The sequence below is a fragment of the Dromiciops gliroides genome, chromosome X (genome assembly GCF_019393635.1).
Source record: "Dromiciops gliroides isolate mDroGli1 chromosome X, mDroGli1.pri, whole genome shotgun sequence".
Lineage (NCBI taxonomy): Eukaryota > Metazoa > Chordata > Mammalia > Microbiotheria > Microbiotheriidae > Dromiciops > Dromiciops gliroides.
In genome coordinates this window covers 28,233,557-28,252,378 of record NC_057867.1, presented here as the reverse complement: position 1 = coordinate 28,252,378, position 18,822 = coordinate 28,233,557, and the positions used below count along the sequence as shown (strand labels likewise).

The window sequence follows — 18,822 nt, the reverse complement described above, 5'->3', positions numbered from 1 at the left end:
TAAAAAAGGGAAAAGGACCCACACATACAAAAATATTTATAGCTGCTCTTTTTGTGGTGGCAAGGAATTAGAAATTGAGGGGTTGCCCATCAACTGGGGAATGGCTGAACAAGTTGTGGTATATGAATGTAATGGAATACTATTGTGCTGTAAGAAACGATGAGCAAGAGGAGTTCAGAGAAACCTGGAAGGACTTGTATGAACTGATGCTGAGTGAAGTGAGCAGAGCTAGGAGAACATTGTACACAGTAACAGCCACATTGTGTGATGAACAATGGGGATAGATTTGGCTCTTCTCAGCAGTGCAATGATCCAAAACAATTTCAAAGAACTCATGATAGAAAATGTTCTCCACATCCAGAAAAAAGAACTGTGGATTCTGAATGCAGATTGAACCATACAGTTCCTACTTTGGGGGCTGTTTTTTCCCCTTCTTTTTTGAGGTTTTTCTCTTATGCACTGATTCTTCTTTCACAATATGACTAATGCAGAAATATGTTTGATGTGACTGTACATATAGAACCTATTTCAGATTGCTTTCTGTCTTGGGGAGGAGAGAGGGAAGGGTGGGCGGGAGAAAAATTTAGAACTAAAAATCCTATGAAAATAAATGTAGAAAACTATCCTTACATGTAACTGGAAAATAATAAAATACTTTTTTTTTTTGCGGGGCAATGGGGGTTAAGTGACTTGCCCAGGGTCACACAGCTAGTAAGTGTCAAGTGTCTGGGGCCGGATTTGAACTCGGGTACTCCTGAATCCAGGGCTGGTGCTTTATCCACTGCGCCACCTAGCCGCCCCCATAAAATACTTTTATTAAAAAAAATTTTAAAAAGAATTTTACAGATGAGAAAACAGCCCCATAGAGGTATAGCAACTGGCCCAAAGTCACCCAGGTACAGTTCCTAATCCTATTCTCCACCCAGCTTCCAAAATGATATTCCTATGGCAGAGGTCCGACCATGTCTCTCTTCTGCTCAAAAAGCCCTGTTGGCTCCCTATTACCTCCAGAATAAAATACAAATGCCTCTGTTTGACACAGAAGCTCCTTCTCAACCTAGCTTTCCAGCCTGATTATATTATTCTTCTTCATGTAGGATGATAGATTTAGATCAGCTTCTAGTGCCTCCCCCCACCATTTCCTTCTGTTTAGTTTGTATCTGTTCAGTATCTAATTATATTCACACACACATGTCTTCTTGGTTAGAATTTGAGCTACTTAATCATTTGTCTTTGTATGCCAGGCATCCACCATACTACCCAACACATAGTAGGCACTTAGTGCTTATTGAATGGTTGGTTGATTGGATGGAAATGACTATGATCTATAAAGAGAAGATATTTTTGCAAACAAATTCTGGGGGAAGGAGTGAGCTCTCCATCCTTAGAGATCACATGGAGGCTTGATGACCATCCATTGGGATGATGGGAGAGAAGATCCCTGCTCAGGTTGGAATTTGGAGGTGCCTCTCAGCTCTGTGATTTGGGGCTTCTGTAAATTTCCAGTCTGGTGCTAGGAGAGGGGTGGGGGTGTGAGGTGGAATGTCTGGACAGTGGATTAACCCTGGAGGGAGCTCCAGGCCAATTTCCCCCTCCCCTCAAACCTTCCATGGTTGGGGTGGGGGGTGGGGGACCGGCTGATACTGAACTCTTCGAATGCCTGGCCAATCCCCCCCACCCCCTAAGTCGGAGCAAGAGAACTGGCTTGAGGCAGCCCCAAAGCACAGAAGAGGGGGAGGGAGGGGGAGCATGGTTTGTGTCGAGGAGACTGGGGCCTCAGCCAACGTCAGCACAGGCCCGAGTCAAACAGCCTATTCTCTGAGCATGGCTAATCCCCGAGGAAACAGCAAGAAAGATGAGTGGGCAGCAACAGCTGGCTGTGGCCAGCAGCACATCTGGCCTGGAACATGTGTTGTCTTCTGGTCCTTACCTCCCCTCTCCCCCTCCCTAGGGCTTGTATGATTCCAGGCGGCTGCTAAGAGCATTGTCCTGGGGCTGGGGGGGGGGAAGGAGCAGAAATGGGGGCTCTGTTGTTCCAAATTTCCAGTCTTGTGAATTGGCCCGGAGCCTGACCACCTAACTTCCTGTTTTCCCCCCAGCCGCCTCTCCCCCTCCCTGTGCTCAGGCCTGGAGCCGAGCCTGAGAAGGAAGGAGGAGCAGAGAAATTGGCCCCGGGCTAGCCATCCTCCACTTCCCCACCAGGGGCGGGGGTGAAGTCTGCAAACCTAATGAGGGGGAGAGCCCATGTAGCCCCTGCATCTGCAGCCACCAGAGGCCCCGGGCTCATTCCTGCCTGGACACACCAAGAGAGGGCAGCTCCAGAGGACCTCCGCTGGCCCCCTCCCCCCACCGGCACCCCCAGCCTCTGGCCACAGCCAGCGGACCTGATCGACTGAAGAGTCCCAGCCTAGGCACACGGTAGGGAGGCGCGGGAACTCAGGGACACTGGGGGAGGGAGCCAGAGTCCAGTTACCCTTGGAAACAGGGTTCTCCAGCAGGAACAGGCTGAGCATGGCTAGAGCCAGCACAGGCTGCTGGACTTTTGGGCTAGTAAGTGGAGGGCTTATCTGCAAGACCACATTAACCCCTCCTTTGTTGTCCGATTTGCCTCCTGCGCTCATTCCCTGCTCTCCTGAACAGCACCGTTCTTTGGTGGCAAGAGTGAGCACAGTGGATGGGGGGTCAAGGGGCTCAGTTGGATGACCTTGGGCGAGCCGATTAAACCTCTCTCTCAGCCTTCGTTCATTGCAGGGGTTCGAGTCTAAGGTCTCTCAGACTCTCGGTCTCTTGATCTGGGTTTCAGCCCTAACTCTGCCAGCCATGTGGCGCTCAACAAGTTTTCTCCCCTCTCTGGGCCTCAGTTTTCTCTTCTGTCAAGCAAAGGGTTGAGTGAAATGATCGCTGCACAAAACTTCTATGAGCCCTCTGCCTCATCCCCAGTCTGCTCTGCCTTGGATCCCCTCTTTGGCTAAAACCATGAGGCTTGCTTAAGCTGCCTGGTCAGGGGCTAGTGGCACCCATGCAGGTCCCCGTGGAAGATGGGTAGAGGTAACTTTGTGTTCTCCAGCAGGGTGACACCCCCCCCCATCTTAGCTCAGCCTCCTCCTCAAGGTTCCTCAGACACTCCCCACACCCACCCAAACACTTATAACCCTGGTCACCAGTGCTCAGCCCCCACCCCACCCCCAACCCAGTTCTGGGGCAGGGGCATTTTGACTTGCTTCCAATTAAGCAATGGGGGAGGAATGGGGGGGGGAGGAGAGGAGGGGGAGGGATCAATCGAACAGGAGGGAGGGCATCTTTGCACACGCTTCACAAGTCCCTGATGCTGCACTTAACATATAGCCCTAGTCACACTGACCGCACCCTTGGTACGGCCATTTCCAAAGGATCAGCAGCTCTTGCAGACTCAACAGGAGTCTCCTCGAAGCTTCCCCAGATTCCAGGCTCCCGGGGATGCTAGGGGCGACTTGCCAGCAGACAACCTTCTGTAAGTGTTGGGTGCCCACAACTGGCTCAGCCGCCAACTAGGTATGTGAGCAGATCTCAGATTTCTCATGTGTACAATGAGGGAGGTGGGCGAGGTGCTACCTAACGTGTCCTCCAGCTCTAAGTTCCCTGTTCTAGGGGATCTTCCTTCTCTGACCTTCTTTGTCCTAAAATCTCAGCAGTTCTTGACTCCAAAGTCCCTGCTAGCACTAAAATTCCAGCTCTGACATTTCGCCTTCAAATTCTAGCGTTCTAAGTTCTAAGGTGGCTTCCAGTGTTGGCATTCTTTGTTCGGAGGTCCCTTTGTGCCTTAAGGTCTCTACCAACTCAGACTTTTCACATTCCGAGGTCCCTCCTAGCTCTACCATTCTATGTTCTAAGGGCCCTCCTAGTTCTGACATTTCGGTTCTAAGGTGCCTACCAGCTCTAGTATTTTGTATTCTGAGATCCCTCCCACCTCCGATGTTCTACATTCTGAAGTCTCCCGTAGCTCTGTTATTCTTGGTTCTAAGATCCTTTCCAGATCTGATACTTGATGTTCTAAAACCCTTTCCAGCTCTGACAGGCTCTATATCCTCCTTCCTCAGCAACCTGGGAGGGAGGGGGAGGGGGAGAGAGGGGGGGAGGGAGAGAAATAGAGAGAGAGGAGGGGGAGAAACAGAGAGAGAGGAGGAAGGGAGGGAGAGAAGAGAGAAAAGAGAAGGAGGAGGTGGAGAGACAGAGAGGAGGGAGGGAGAGACAGAGACAGAGAGGGGGAGGGAGAGACAGAGGAGGAGAAAGAGAGGAGGAAGAGAGGGAGAGAAGAGAGAAAAGAGAGAAGAGGGAGGTAGAGAGACAGAGAAGAGAGAGGGAGAGATAGAGGCAGAGACAAAGAGAGACAGAGAGAGGGGGGAGGGAGAGAGAGGAAGGAGAGAGAGAGAGGAGGGAGAGAGAGAGAGAGAGAGAGAGAGAGAGAGAGAGAGAGAGAGAGAGAGAGAGAGAGAAGAGGGAGAAAGGAGAGACAGATAAGGGAGAGACAGAGAGGAGGGAGAGACGGGGGGGGGAGGAAGAGGGGGGAGAAGTAGAGAGGGGTGGGGGTGGGGGAAAGAACGGTAGTGAGCCCGAGATCCTATCTCTTCATTTGGAAAAGTCATTGAGGATTAGCAAACTTCCCCGCTTTCCCGGCTCCCGATCCTGACCACTGTGGCATCTGGCTAGTTTCTCCTCTGCAGTTTACTAGCTAAGAGACTGTGCTACCATTCAGTGACACTCTAGGGCTGACTTCCCTCCTTTCCATAATGGGGACCATAATACCTACATGCTACTGACCTCAAGGGATCGTGGTGAGGGGAGCTCTTTTTGAAGCTTAAAAAAGCTCTGGACAAAAGCAGGATCGTGAAGACAATCTTTGTTCACCCCCCCCCTTTGGAGGTTCAGACACACTCCTCAGAGATGCCTGGTGCCCCTGCCCCACCCTTTCCACCCCCTCCCACAAGTTGTAACCCCCTAGCCCAGGCATTTGAGGACCTCCCCACTAGGCTGCCATCTTCTCTCTTACTCCTGTTTTCCAGGAGTCCAGGTCATGGCTGGTTCATTCCATCTAAGAAACTCTCACGTCCAAGGTTGGGGCTATGCTGTCTTGGGAAGCCCCCTTTGGCTTTTATCCCAGATCTGACCCCCAGGGGATTTCATAGACTGTAGGATCTGGAAGGAAATTGAGAATAAAGAAAGAACTGGGAGGGAGCTGAAAACAGAATGTTAGAAGATAACTTAGAACACAGAACCTAAAAACATGAAGGATGCTTACAACGTGAATAAATGAATTTGAAAACAGGCACCGGGGATACAAATACAAAAGCAAGGACAGTCCTTACCCACAAAAAGCTTACATTCCAACAGGGAGGCAACACACACAGGGTAACCATGGAGATGACCATGGAGGGCCACTTTGGTTAGGAAAGTTACAGCAGTGGTAAGGAAGTCCACAGGTGAGTAAGGTAGATTGACACATCCCATCCAGGAACAGTAGAAGAGTTGGTTTATGGTTCAGAGTTTGTTTCTTGGTTACAGAATTGGAGGGGAGGGGGTGGGAAGGGAAGGTGAGCGGGGAGGTTGTGGGGCAGCCAAGTGGTGCTACAATGGATAGAGCCCTGGCCCTGGAGTCTGGAAGACCTGAGTTCAAATCTGACCTCAGACACTTACGAGCTGTGTGACCTTGGGCAAGTCACTCAACCCTGTTTGCCTCAGTTTCTTCATCTATAAAATGAGCTGGAGAAGGAAATGATTTGCTTTCTTCACAAAAACCTTGGAGAAAATAGCCATTTTACAGATGATGAAAGGGACTTGCCCAAGAAAATACTGGTAATAAATGCCCAAGGTTGGATTTGAAATCAGGTTTCCTGACCTTAGGTCCATCACTCAACCTGCCATTGACTCCTGGCCCTTCCAGACTGACCTCATTTCTGATGCTCAGGGCTGATCCCAGAAGGGTCAGGTTTTCTCTTTTGCATATGCTTGCAATCAAACATTAAATTCAGGGGAAAGCTGAAGAAAATTGGAGATAGCTCTTGCCTAGGATTCAAGTAGTGTCCGTAGCTCCTGTATGCACTGAATCCATGATCTGGGTATTGGGTATGAGGCTGCCTTTATTTCCCAGAAAACACATGAGGTGCAAAGGACTTAGCAGGTCCAGGCTTTGAGGACTTGGTAATATGGCTGGGGTGATCTTCCTTCTTTGAGTACTCTGTTGAATACCTTTTCTCCTTCTAGGAGGCTGGTCCCTGTTTCTCAGACTTAAGAGCACAATCACTTGGAAACTCTGCAGTTTGGGAACTCTTGAACCCAGGATCACTCACAAGGTAAAAACCCCAAGGTTGGGAATATCCACCCTCAGGATTGCTGGTCTCTGACACATGCTCAAAAAGGGAAAGAGAAAGGCAGAAGGTAGCTAGAGACTTGAGGTCCCTCCAAGGGCTCACCTCTCAGACCCACTTGGTCAAGTACAGATCACTTGTCACTTGCCATGTGCTTCTAGAAGTTATCATTTTCTGTTCCTGGGCAGAGGAAGGAGAAATCCCCTCCTCCCTCACTCCACTGTATGCTGGCTTCGAGGTCCAAGGGAGATAAATTAAGCAAAGAAGGGCTGACTCTAACAACATAGAATGTTGTTGCTATTGTTGTCATGACTCTTCATGACCCCATTTTGAGGGTTTTCTTGGAAAAGATACTGGAGTAGTTTGCCATTGCCTTCTCTAGCTCATTTTATACATGAAGAACTGAGGCAAACGGGGTTAAGTGACTTGCCCAGGGTCACCCAGCCAGTTAGTGTCTGAGTCTGGATTTGAACTCAAAGGTGTCTTCCTGATTCTAACCTCAGTACTCTATTCACCATACCACCTAGGAGCCAATAATATAAAATGCATATGGATAGAGGGGCAGCTAGGTGGTGCAGTGGATAAAGCACCGGCCCTGGATTCAGGAGGACCTGAGTTCAAATCCAGCCTCAGAAACTTGACACTTACTAGCTGTGTGACCCTGGGCAAGTCACTTAACCCCCATTGCCCTGCAAAAAAAAATGCATATGGATAAATGTAAAAGGCTTACACTGGGTTCAAAAAATAATTCACAAATTGATGAATCAGACAACACTAAATTCCAAGAAAATCTGAATGAAGCCCAATATGGCTCTTGTGTAGGATTTCCCAAATGTGGATAAGAGGGTTCCCAAATCCTGCAGAGTACTCTACGTATAAGTACTAGATATAAGGCAACCTTTTGTTCACCCACCACGGAAAATGCATAAGATCCAAAAATCTTACCAGAGCTCATGATCAATTCTAGTAGCATAAAACTCTCAAATAGTCCATTGGATGCCCTCAGGAAGACTTCTGAATATTCCCAATTTGCCTGCACTGTCTAGATAGAACTGCCCCAAAAGCTAATGTGAACTTGGGCTACATTAAGAGGGATCAGGAACAAGGATTGTGCCTTGGTCAGAAAATATCTGGATTGGGGGGCAGCCAGGTGGCGCAGTGGATAAAGCACCCGCCCTTGATTCAGGAGGACCCGAGTTCAAAGCCGGCCTCAGACACTTGACACTTACTAGCTGTGTGACCCTGGGCAAGTCACTTAACCCTCGTTGCCCCACAAAAAGGAAAAAAAAAAAGAAAATATCTGGATTATTGCATTCAGTTCTGGAAATCACATTTTAAAAAGGATATTGGTGAGGCCTAAATCATTCAGCAAAGGGCAACCAAAATGGTGAAAGGCCTTAAGTCTATGTCACATGGGAATAAATCAAAGGAATTGTTGATATTTTGCCTGGGGGTGTGAGAGCTATTTTATTTGGGGAAGCAAATGTTTTTGGTCCCAGAGGGCAGACCTACAAGCCATGGGTGGAAGTTACAAAGAGGCAAATTTATGTCCTGTAAAACTCTAATTATTAGAGCTGTCCAAAAGGGGAATGAGATGCCTGAAGAGATAGTGAATCCCCCCTCATTGGGAACCTTCAAGCAAAGGTAGCTGACCATTTGTGAGGTATTTTATAGAGATGATTCTTTCCTTGGTGGGACTGTGTGGCCACTGAGGTCTCTTCCAACTGTTGATAGGGAGAAAGGGGTCTAAAAGGTAAAATGAGAACAAAAGTATAACTAGAAAAACCCTTTGAATACAGAATACAAAGCTGAAAAGGGCATTGAGTTCAATCCTATCGTTTTCTAGCTACAAAATTGACCTTGAGGCCTAGAGGAAAGTGACTCATCCAAGGTCCTACAGATAGCACAGTGGCAAAGCTGGGATTGGAACCCAGTGTAGAGCAGGCCTTCTGAATCCCAATTCTCTTCACTGTTTTCACTCCCTTTTCAGGAACTCTGTTTCTCAGTCTGAGCCTAGAGCTACTGGGGTAACAAGACAGGGAGGGCAGGGACAGGGAGCCAATCTGAATCTCCAGTGGATCCAATCCTAATGTGCCACCTCTTCTTCTTACCAGCAGAGCCCAGTGGACCCAGAGTCAGGCGGGCAGGTCATGGAGGGCTCAGGCGAGAGGCTGGTCCTCAATGTGGGGGGGGTGCGCTATGAGACGTACCACAGCACTCTGCGCGCCTTCCCTGGCACACGACTCTACCAGCTGACGGAGCCCCCCATGGGTGGTACCCTGGCCCGGGAGGTCTTCTTTGACCGTAGCCCCCACCTCTTTGGCTACGTACTGGGCTACTACCGAACACGCCAGCTTCACTGCCCCCCAGACATATGCCGGGCAGTGCTGGAGGAAGAGCTGGCCTTCTGGGGGCTGGCCGATGCCCCTTTGGCCCCCTGCTGCTGGCTGAAGCTCAGCGGTGGTGATGGACGGGCGGAAGACTTCCACGCCTGGGAGGAGAGCGAGCTGGGTGAAGAGCAAGGCCTCCTGGGACCCATCGAGAGCCCCAGCTCCACCAGGGCCCAGGGGACCTGGAAGCCGTGGCTGTGGACTCTACTTAACCAGCCCTGCTCCTCCCTAGCGGGCAAGGTAATGTTCTTGGGCCCCCAGACACGCTCTATACCTCCCCTCCCCTCCTGTCCCCTGCTCCAAGGGCCTTCCCTGGGACTTTGGGGTCAGCCCTCATTCAGCAAACATAATCTCTTTCGGGGATACATATGGTGTCATATGCCCCAAGGCCCCTTCCTGCTCTGACATGTTGTTCCCAGCTCCGGCAGCCTCCCAATTCTGTCATCCTTTGCTCTAAGGGCCTCCCAGCTTGAATGTTCTCTTCTCTTCTCTTCTCTTCTCTTCTCTTCTCTTCTCTTCTCTTCTCTTCTCTTCTCTTCTCTTCTCTTCTCTTCTCTTCTCTTCTCTTCTCTTCTCTTCTCTTCTCTCTCTCTGTCTCTCTCTATACTTTCTCTCTGTTTCTGTCTCTGTCTCTCTCTACTTTCTTTGTCTCTGTCTCTATCTCCCTCTTTCCCTCTCCTCCTCCTCTCTCTTCCCCATCTCCCTCCTCTCTCTCTCTGTCTCTATCTCTCTATACTTTCTGTTTCTGTCTCTGTCTCTCTATACTTCCTCTCTGTTTCTGTCTGTCTCTCTCTGTCTCTGTCTTTATACTTTCTGTTTCTGTTTTTGTCTCTGTCTGTCTGTCTCTGTCTGTCTATCTCTCTGTCTCTGTGTCTCTGTCTCTGTCTCTCTGTGTCTCTGTCTCTCTGTATCTCTGTCTCTGTCTCTCTCTGTCTCTCTCTGTGTCTCTGTCTCTGTCTCTCTGTGTCTCTGTCTCTGTCTCTGCCTCTCTCTGTGTCTCTGTCTCTGTCTCTCTCTGTCTCTGTCTCTCTCTGTGTGTCACTCTCCTAATGCTCTGATGAGCTATGATTCTCTGCTGCATTCCTTCCAATACTTTCTAGTGCAAACTGCACTCCGGCCCTAGGTGCCGAAGCAGCCCTTAAGAAGCCAAGCGAGCCAGGTAGAATGTGCCTGGGAAGGCTTCCCGGAGACTGGAGCTTTCCCAGCATGGGCTTGGGGACCCTTGGAGGGTGGGGCGGTGCTGGCTGGGAGGCCCCTAACAGGTTTCTTCCCCTCCCACAGTGTGCTGCCCTCCTCTCCATGCTATTCCTCCTGGGTGCCTTGGTCATCTTCTTCCAAGAAACCTCGGTGCAGCTGGACTACTTTACGTCCAACTTCCGGCCTCTGGAGCCCTGGGATGGTGAGAAGGAGGGCCTGCCCCCACCTCAGGCCCCGAGCCCAGGCCTGGTGTACCAGCGAGCTCCTCACCTTCTCTACTTGGAACTGCTCTGTGTGCTGTGGTTCGGGGCCGAGCTGCTGGCTCGTAGCATCTCCTGTCCCAACAAGGTCCAGTTCCTCCGCAGCCCCATGACCCTGGTTGACCTGGCATCCCTCTTCCCTGTGCTGGTGGAGCTGGCGGTGGGCCGCCGGGCTGAGCGCCACCCCCGCCTCTGCTTGGTGCTGGGCGCCCTGCGGGTGCTCTACGTGCTTAAGCTGGGCCGCCTCTTGGGGCTGGTGGAGAAGCCCCTGGCACTCCGGGTGCTGGCTCACACGCTGCGCTCGTCCTGGCGTGAGGCTGGCCTTCTGCTCCTGCTCTGGGCCGGGGAGATCTTGCTGTTCGGCTCCCTCTTCCTGTACGGGGAGCTGCTGGGCACCGGCCATGGCCAGGGCCAAAGCGAGGTACATTTTGCCGACATCCTCACCTGTTTCTGGTGGACAGTGATCACCCTTACCACCGTGGGCTACGGGGACATCTACCCCATGTCTGCCTTGGGTCAGGTGACAGCTGCCATCACCGCCATGGCGGGCATGCTGACCAGTGTCCTCCTGGTGCCCATCCTCCTGGTCCGCTTTCAGAGATGCTACGCCGTGGCTCTGGCGCGTCAGAAGCTGAGGCCCAGCGGGACTCTGTGATGGGACAGGCCCCAGGCCCCTCGGGGAGAAGGCATGGGACCCCAGGTGCCTGCCCTGACTCTTTCAGTACCCCAGGGAAAGCGTAACAGGAAGCCCACCTGTCCTCCTGTCCTTGCCCACACAACTCCATGCCCAACCTCACCAGGTGATTCCTTACCCTTCTCCTGCTTCATCAAACAATCTTATAGCTACGTTCTGGCCCAAGATGATCGGGGTCAGGTTCAGGCCCACAGTAGCGTTGCTGGGGCCTTTTGGGGGGGTGGACAGGTGTCCATAGCTTGGAGTCATTCACCCTCCGTCCCCACCCGTCCTCATAGTCACAGATCGAGAGCAAGAAGAGATCTTGGAGGTCATCGGGTCCATCCCCCTCATTCTGGAGATAAGAAAACTAAGGCAGCCCTAGGTAAAATGACTCACCCAGGGTCACACAGCCCCTATGTGCCAAAAGTGGAATTTGAACCCAGGCCTTCCTGATTCCAAGTGCAGTACTCTATCCAATACCTTAAGCTGCCTTCATCTCCTAAAAGGGTAGGAATGGATGGGCCTCCATGGCTCTCTGCCCCCTAGCCCCCAATTCCCATCCCACCATCCAGGTTCTAATCTAGAACTTGTCAGCCACATGGACAGCTGGTGGAAGAAGGCGGGATTGGAGAAGGTACAGTTCCCAGGCACAGACACTAGATGTCAGTGGCAGCGCTCTATGGTGGTGGGGGTTGGGACTGGAGGCATATGCATATTGTAAGAGCATAGGAGTTAGAGCTAGAGGGACCCTGAGAAATGATCTAGTCTGACCCCTTCGTTCTAAAGAGGAAGAAATAGGCCTATTGCCCAAGGTCAGAGAAATAAGCGGGAATTTGAACCCAGGTCCTTCTGTTCCAAACCCAATGTTCTTACCATTGGACCCCACACCCACACCCACACCCAACTCCAGCTCTCCGCTGGACATTTTGGCAGACTCCCAGCAATTTCTCCTGCACCCAGTCCCCTTCCCAGAACCCTCCCAGGGGACCAAAAGTCTCCATGTATTATTGCTTATGTAGCTACCTTGTGCTTCCCAGGAAGGGGAATGAGCTGTTATAAAGCAGACTAAATTCTACCCTTAGCACTGTCAGTATTATTTGGTTCCCCTTCCAGGGTCCCTATTACTATTGGGATCCCCATTTGACAGATAAGGAAACTGAGGCTCAGAGAGGTCTCACTTCCCATCCATTCTCTCATGTGCTCATCACTGTGAAGAGATGATGAAATTGACACCTAGAGAGAGGGAGCAATTCACTCAAAGTCACATGACAGTGTGAGAGCCAGGATGAGGACTCAGGTCTCCTGCCCCACAAGCCCTGGGCTCCTTCCCCTATTAGACTGAAGTCAACTTGTTGGGTCAACAACAACACTGACCCTCTATGGTCTAAAGGTATATCAGTGGGGCAGCTGGGTGGCCCAGTGGATAAAGCACTGGCCCTGGATTCAGGAGGACCTGAGTTCAAATCTGGCCTTAACACTTACTAGCTGTGTGACCCTGGGCAAGTCACTTAACCCTCATTGCCCCACCAATAAATAAATAAATAAATGAAGGTCTGTTCGCAAGGGCCTGTATGATTAGAGGCCACAGGCTGGGTAGATCTTTAACTAGACAGAATCAAGAGCAGTCTACACAGGCCAAGAAAGAACACAAGCTGTCAAAGCTTTGAAATCAATAACTCTAATTCTCCCATTTTATAGATGGGAAAACCCAAGTCCAGAGAGGGAAACAATTCAACCAAGGGTATATATGTACAACAGTGTGATCTAGAGCTGAAAGGGACCTCAGAAGGAGTCCAACTTTCATTCTACAGAACCAGGAATTACCCTCATTTGGCTAATATCATATGTGACAATAACGGAGTTGCAACTCAAATCCAGATCAGCTGACTCTAAATGCAGTGCTCTTCCCACTATACCCAGCCCCCTTCATGCCCTTTTCACAGTCTCAACTTTGTTGTAGGGAGATTCTCCTCCACTCCCGAGACTCCATTGCCCAAGCCAACTCTTAAGCCTGGCCTGCTGGGGTCAACTTTCCTGGTCACTAAATTCTCATTCTTCTGACATTGACTGGGACACAATCTTACTACATCACTCAATTACTCAAGATATTCTGTAACTCTGACTCAAACCACCAACTTCTCAACTTGGTATTCAGAACCTCTTACGGTCTGGCTCGAGCCTACCTTTCTAGCCGAATTGCACATTACTGTCCTTCACACACTCTATGCGCCAATCAAACCACCCCACTTGCCATTCCGTTCGTTCTCCAAACTCAGCGTTCCCTCTCTGGCTTTTGCAGAGGCTGGAGTCCACTCCCAGTTCACCTCCGCCCCCTCTTGTGGGAAGCCCTTCCTATTCCCCATAGTTATCAGTGTTCCCTTCTACCTTTTCAAATTATTATATATATGCTTATCTCTTTGCATGTTGTACCCCACCTCCCCCAAGGAGAATGGAATATAAACTCCCTGAGGGCACTAACTATTTTCTTTCTGTCTTTGTATACTCAGCATCTAGGACAGTGCCTTAAATAAATGCTTATTGAATTGGATTGAATGGGATTGGATTGGATTGAATGGGATGGGATGGGATGGATGGGATGAGATGGGATGAGATGGGATGGATGGGATGAGATGGGATGAGATGGGATGGATGGGATTGGATTGAATGGGATGGGATGGGATGGATGGGATGAGATGGGATGGATGGGATTGGATTGACTGGAACGGGATGGGATGGGTGGGATTGGATTGAATGGGATGGGATGGGATGGGATGGGATGGATGGGATGGATGGGATGGATGGGATGGATGGGATGAGATGGGATGAGATGGGATGGATGGGATTGGATTGAATGGGATGGGATGGGATGGGATGAGATGGGATCGAGGTTGAGAAAGGGTCATAGTCTTCTTCAGCAGAAGGCAGCAGCCCTAGGAAACCTCAGATCTGCGTGCCTGAAGTCATGAAATGAAGTTCTGCTTCTGTCTCTTCTTGGCATTCTGCTGCCCACAATATCAGCCAATGGAAAATTCCTCCCAAGTGTCTACCCCAAGGAGGTCTAGCTTTCTGTGATAAGCACCTCACCTAGTATATTTTTATCCATCCTTTCCTGGGTGGGGTGGGGAAAGGCACTGAAGAACAGGAGGAAGTATCACAGATGGAAAGACTGAGGCCCAGGGAAGAGAAGTAATTGCTGAGGGTCACACAGCAAGTTGGTAGCAGAGTTGGGATTTGACTCACCACACCACCCATCAACTGAATTTCTAGCCTAAGGCTCTATTATCTGACATTAGGCTATTTTCAACATGGATTATCTGTAACACTGATTCAGAAAATCACCAGATTTCCTAGTTGTCAGGAACTTCAAAAGTTATTTAGTCCAATTCATATCCTCTGCATCATGGCTTCTTAATTTTGGGGGTCACAGACCCCCTTAGCAGTCTAGTTAAGCTGTAGAGTTCTCAAAGGAATGTCTTTAAATGCAGAAATAAAATAAATAAGATTACAAAGGAAATTAATTAACTAAAAATGAAGTTATCACAACATTAAAAGACCCCACACTAAATCTCTCTATAGACTCCCTGAGGGTCCGTGGATCCCAGATTAAGAGCTCCTGCTCTGTGACACATCCAAATGATCAAGCAGCTTTTGTTCAAAGTCCTCCAATGAAGGGGAGCTAACTATCTCTTGAGGTACCTCATTATACTTTTGGAAAGCTTTTTTTTGGGAAATTTTCCCTGAAATCAAAGTCTAAAATTGTCTTTTTCTAACTTCTCTCCACTATTCCTGGTTTTGTTCTCTGGGCCCAAACAGAACAAATGTAATCTTTTTCCATCTGACAACCCTTCAGGTACTTGAAGATAGCTATCATGTACCTACCCCCTGAGTCTTTCGTTTTCTCCAAACATTTCCACTATCCTTTTTTTTTCTGGCGAGGCAATTGGGGTTAAGTGACTTGCCTAGGGTCACACAGCTAGTAAGTATAAAGTGTCTGAGGCAGAATTTGAACTCAGGTCCTCCTGAATCCAGGGCTTGTGCTCTATCCACTGTGCCACCTAGCTGCCCCTTCATTCCCACTATCTTCAATTGATCCTCATATGATCTTCCTCTGGATAATCTCTAGTTTATCAATATCCTTCTTTCCTGAACTGTGGTTACCAGAACTGAACACAGTACTCAAGATGTGGTCTGATCAAGTCAGAATGATAGGAATATCACCTCCCTAGTACTGGATACCATGCCCAGCTTCCTATTAGGTTGGCTTGACTGACAAATTACACGTTGAGTTTGCAGTTCATAAAAACCCCATATATTTTCCAGATGAGGCACTATAGTCTTGCCTTTTCCATCTTGTTCCTAGGTAGCTCTTTTGAACCAAGATGTTCTTGAGGAACTACTTCTGGGCCTGCAAGGGGTGAGGGTACTTTACCTATTTTATGTCCTATATGCAGATATGTGGCATGAACAAAGTTCAGAATGGAGAAAGTCTGGCCTCCAATGAGAGAAGGCCAGGCTCCCTAATCATATACTCTTTAGTTCATTAAATCCCCACCTTGATGCTCCATGGATGATAGACTTATTGCTTAGGTCATGGCTCATATATAGGGTTTCTTCACAAAAAGGAGGGCAGTAAAAAAAAGTGCTCAATATACAATATGAATTAAGCATGAGAGATAAATTCTTCCTATACACAAAAGAAATGTTAACTATAGGACACTCACAAGTGTGCATTTGACAAAAACAAACTTAAAACAGGATTTAGTAACTTTTGGGGGGAGGGCAGGGCAATGAGGGTTGAGTGACTTGCCCAGGGTCACACAGCTAGTAAGTGTCTGAGGTGAGATTTGAACTCAGGTCCTCCCAACTTCAGGACCAGTGGTCTATTCACTTTACCACCTAGCACCCCCTTGATCTTCTTCTGCCAGATCACTAATGACTACACTTTGGATCTGACCATTTGTCTAGTTCTGAACCAATCAAACTGTACTCTTCTCAAGCCTACATCTCTTTTCTCTCTTCCTCAAGATTCACAAGAGAAACTTTCTCTACTGTTTTACCGAAGTGGCAAAATAAATTGTGGCCCATGAATGTAAAGGAATATTACTATGCTGTAAGGAATGCTGAATGCAGAGGATTCAGAGAAGCCAAGGAAGGTAAGAGAATGCTAAGAACTGATGGAGAGTGAGAGTGAAGGAAACAGAACCAGTAAGGCAGACAGAAAGAATAAGAAAATTAACATGGACTCAGTTGGCCCTAGGGGTGAATTAAGAAAATACACTTCTTTCCCTTTGCAGAGGTGGGAGACTATGGGTAAAGAATGGTGCATCCGCTGTCAGACATAGTTGATTTGTTGGCAAGTTTTGGTGAACTATTCTTTTTCTCTTTCTTTTTTCTTTGTTACAAGAGTTGTCTTTCTTTGGAGGAGAGTGGGGAGGGGTATGTTTGGAAATGAAGAAGTGAAAACAAATAATACTTCTAGGAAACGGGATTGAACCTTCAATTTCATTGGTACAGGGAACTCTTGGCTGAGGAAATTCCCTTTATCAATATAGGTTGGCACCTTCCCTGAAACATAGAGGACTAAAGAATTGCCTTGAGGGGGCAACTAGGTAGCACAGTGGATAAAGCACCGGCCCTGGATTCAGGAGTACCTGAGTTCAAATCCAGCCTCAGACACTTGACACTTACTAGCTGTGTGACCCTGGGCAAGCCACCTAACCCCCATTGCCCCGCAAAAAAAAAATTAAAGTTAAAAAAAAAAAGAATTGCCTTGAGAACAGAGACGTTAAGTAACTGTCACACAGACAGTATTTAACAGAGTTTCTGGTTTCGAGAGTAAGTTCTTTATGCCATGCTGCTGATTTACCATTTTAAAATACAAGTTAAGGGCAGCTAGGTGTCACAGTGGATAAAGCACTGGCTCTGGATTCAGGAGGACCTGAGTTCAAATCCAGCCTCAGACACTTGACACTTACTAGCTGTGTGACCCTGGACAAGTCACTTAACCCTCATTGCCCTGCAAAAAAAAAAAATACAAGTTAAATTTTTTCAAATACAAGTTTAGGGCAGCTAGGTGGCACAGTGGATAAAGCACCAGCCCTGGATTCAGGAGTACCTGAGTTAAAATCCAGCCTCAGACACTTGATACTTACTAGCTGTGTGACCCTGGGCAAGTCACTTAACCCCCATTGCCCTGCAAAAAAACCCCCAAACAAACAAAAAATAAAATAAAATTATTTTGTTATTTTCCAGTTACATGTAGAGATAGTTTTCAATATTTGTTTTTATAAGATTTCCAATTTCAAATTTTTCTCCCTCCCTCCCCCCTCCCCTAGATAGCAGGTAATCTGATATAGGTATATATATATATGTGTGTGTGTGTGTGTGTGTGTGTGTGTGTGTGTGTGTGTGTGTATAATAACATTAAACATATTTCTGCATTAGACATGTTATAAAAGGAAAAACCTCAACAAAGAAAAACAACAGCACCAAAAACAAAAGAAATAGTATGGTTCAATCTGCATCCATATTCCACAGTTCTTTTTTTCCTGGATTTGGAGAGCCTTTTCCATCATGAGTCATTTGGAATTTTCTTGTACCATTGTATTGGTGAGAAGAATCTAGTCTATCACAGTTGATCAACACATAATGCTGATGATACTGTGTACAATGTTCTTCTGCTTTTGCTCATCTCACTCATCATCAGTTATATATAAAACCTATATCAGATTACCTGCTGTCTAGGGGAGGGAGGAGGGAGGGGAGAGAGGAAGAAAAATCTGAAATTGGAAAGCTTGTATAAACAAAAGTTGAGAACTATCTTTACATATAACGGGGAAAAAAATAAAATACTTTATTAATAAAAAATGTGGTACAGAAATACAAAACCCATTCTCAGATGTAATATTTATTAGATATTCATTTCCCAAATCTTTCTCTTCTTTGCTGGGCTGTAGTGATGGAAATACCACCTATACCCTTAAGATCTTTAACTCCTTGCCCACGAGTTCATAATTAAAAATGTTGTTTACACTTACTAGCTGTGTGACCCTGGGCAAGTCACTTAACCCCCGTTACCCTGTAAAAAAAATGTTGTCTAATTTCCATCTAGAAATATTATTTGTTGGGGACAGCTAGATGGCACAGTGGTTAAAGCACCGGCCCTGGATTCAGGAGTACCTGAGTTCAAATCCGGCCTCAGACACTTGACACTTACTAGCTGTGTGACCCTGGGCAAGTCACTTAACTCCCATTGCCTAAAAAAAAAAAAAAGCCTGGCCTAGAAATATTATTTGTAGCCACCTCCAGAAGTAAGTAGTAGTCATCCAGTTTGATTACTTTTCAGAGGCTCTCTGTAAAAAGTATGAGATACATGGGCATGAAGCCAGGAGCCCTCTGTTGTTGTCAGCTGCCTCAATATCTCCCTCAATGCCCCTCATTGGGGAATCACCAACTGCTACCAAGGAGAAGGAGTACTACTCTTCTTCCTCTCACCGTGGCTGGAGTACCCAGCTCCCTCCTCTTCTAGAAGAGCTTCAGATTTGGTTTCTTAGCTCCAAGCATTCAATGATCGGTCTTCTTTCTCCCCTTTGTAACATTATTCCACCTCCCAACCTTCTGATATAGAATATTATGCTGTTCTATCTCTTCAGATAGGGGCAGCTAGGTGACATTGCAGTGTTGAGCCTGGAGTCAGGAAGACTCATCCTTCTGAGTTTAAATCTGACCTCAGACACTAACTAGTAGTGTGACTCTCAAAGAGTTATGTCACACTGTTTGCCTCAGTTTCCTCCTCTGTAAAATGAGCTGGAGAAGGAAATAGAAAAACCACTGCAGTATCTCTGCCAAGAAAACTCTAAATAGGGTCACAAAGAGTTAGACACAACTGAAAAACAACTTAACAATGCACATTCAATCAATCGATCAATAGTTATTTATTAAGTGCCTGCTATGTAACA

General features: G+C 47.8%; 1 protein-coding gene across 2 annotated transcripts; it reads left to right on the top strand.

The window, feature by feature from the left end:
* The first annotated feature begins 2,155 nt into the window (after positions 1 to 2,155).
* Positions 2,156 to 13,382, top strand: LOC122733657 (potassium voltage-gated channel subfamily C member 1-like). Of its 2 annotated transcripts, none has more exons than XM_043974234.1 (4): positions 2,156 to 2,418; positions 6,238 to 6,326; positions 8,459 to 8,971; positions 10,013 to 13,382. In XM_043974234.1, exons 3-4 carry the CDS (start codon positions 8,492 to 8,494, stop codon positions 10,841 to 10,843), a joined length of 1,311 nt encoding a protein of 436 aa, XP_043830169.1. In that variant the 5' UTR covers positions 2,156 to 2,418; positions 6,238 to 6,326; positions 8,459 to 8,491; the 3' UTR covers positions 10,844 to 13,382. The 2 variants fall into 2 exon arrangements, with proteins under 2 accessions (XP_043830169.1, XP_043830170.1); XM_043974235.1 differs by having other exon boundaries at positions 8,456 to 8,971.
* The last annotated feature ends 5,440 nt before the right edge of the window (positions 13,383 to 18,822 follow it).

Bases quoted from the DNA above. Each gene is read 5' to 3' on its own strand.
- LOC122733657 (XM_043974234.1), top strand. From the start codon at position 8,492: ATGGAGGGCTCAGGCGAGAGGCTGGTCCTCAATGTGGGGGGGGTGCGC. The intron at 8,972-10,012 runs GTAATGTTCTTG...CCCCTCCCACAG, and splicing joins GCTCCTCCCTAGCGGGCAAG to TGTGCTGCCCTCCTCTCCAT.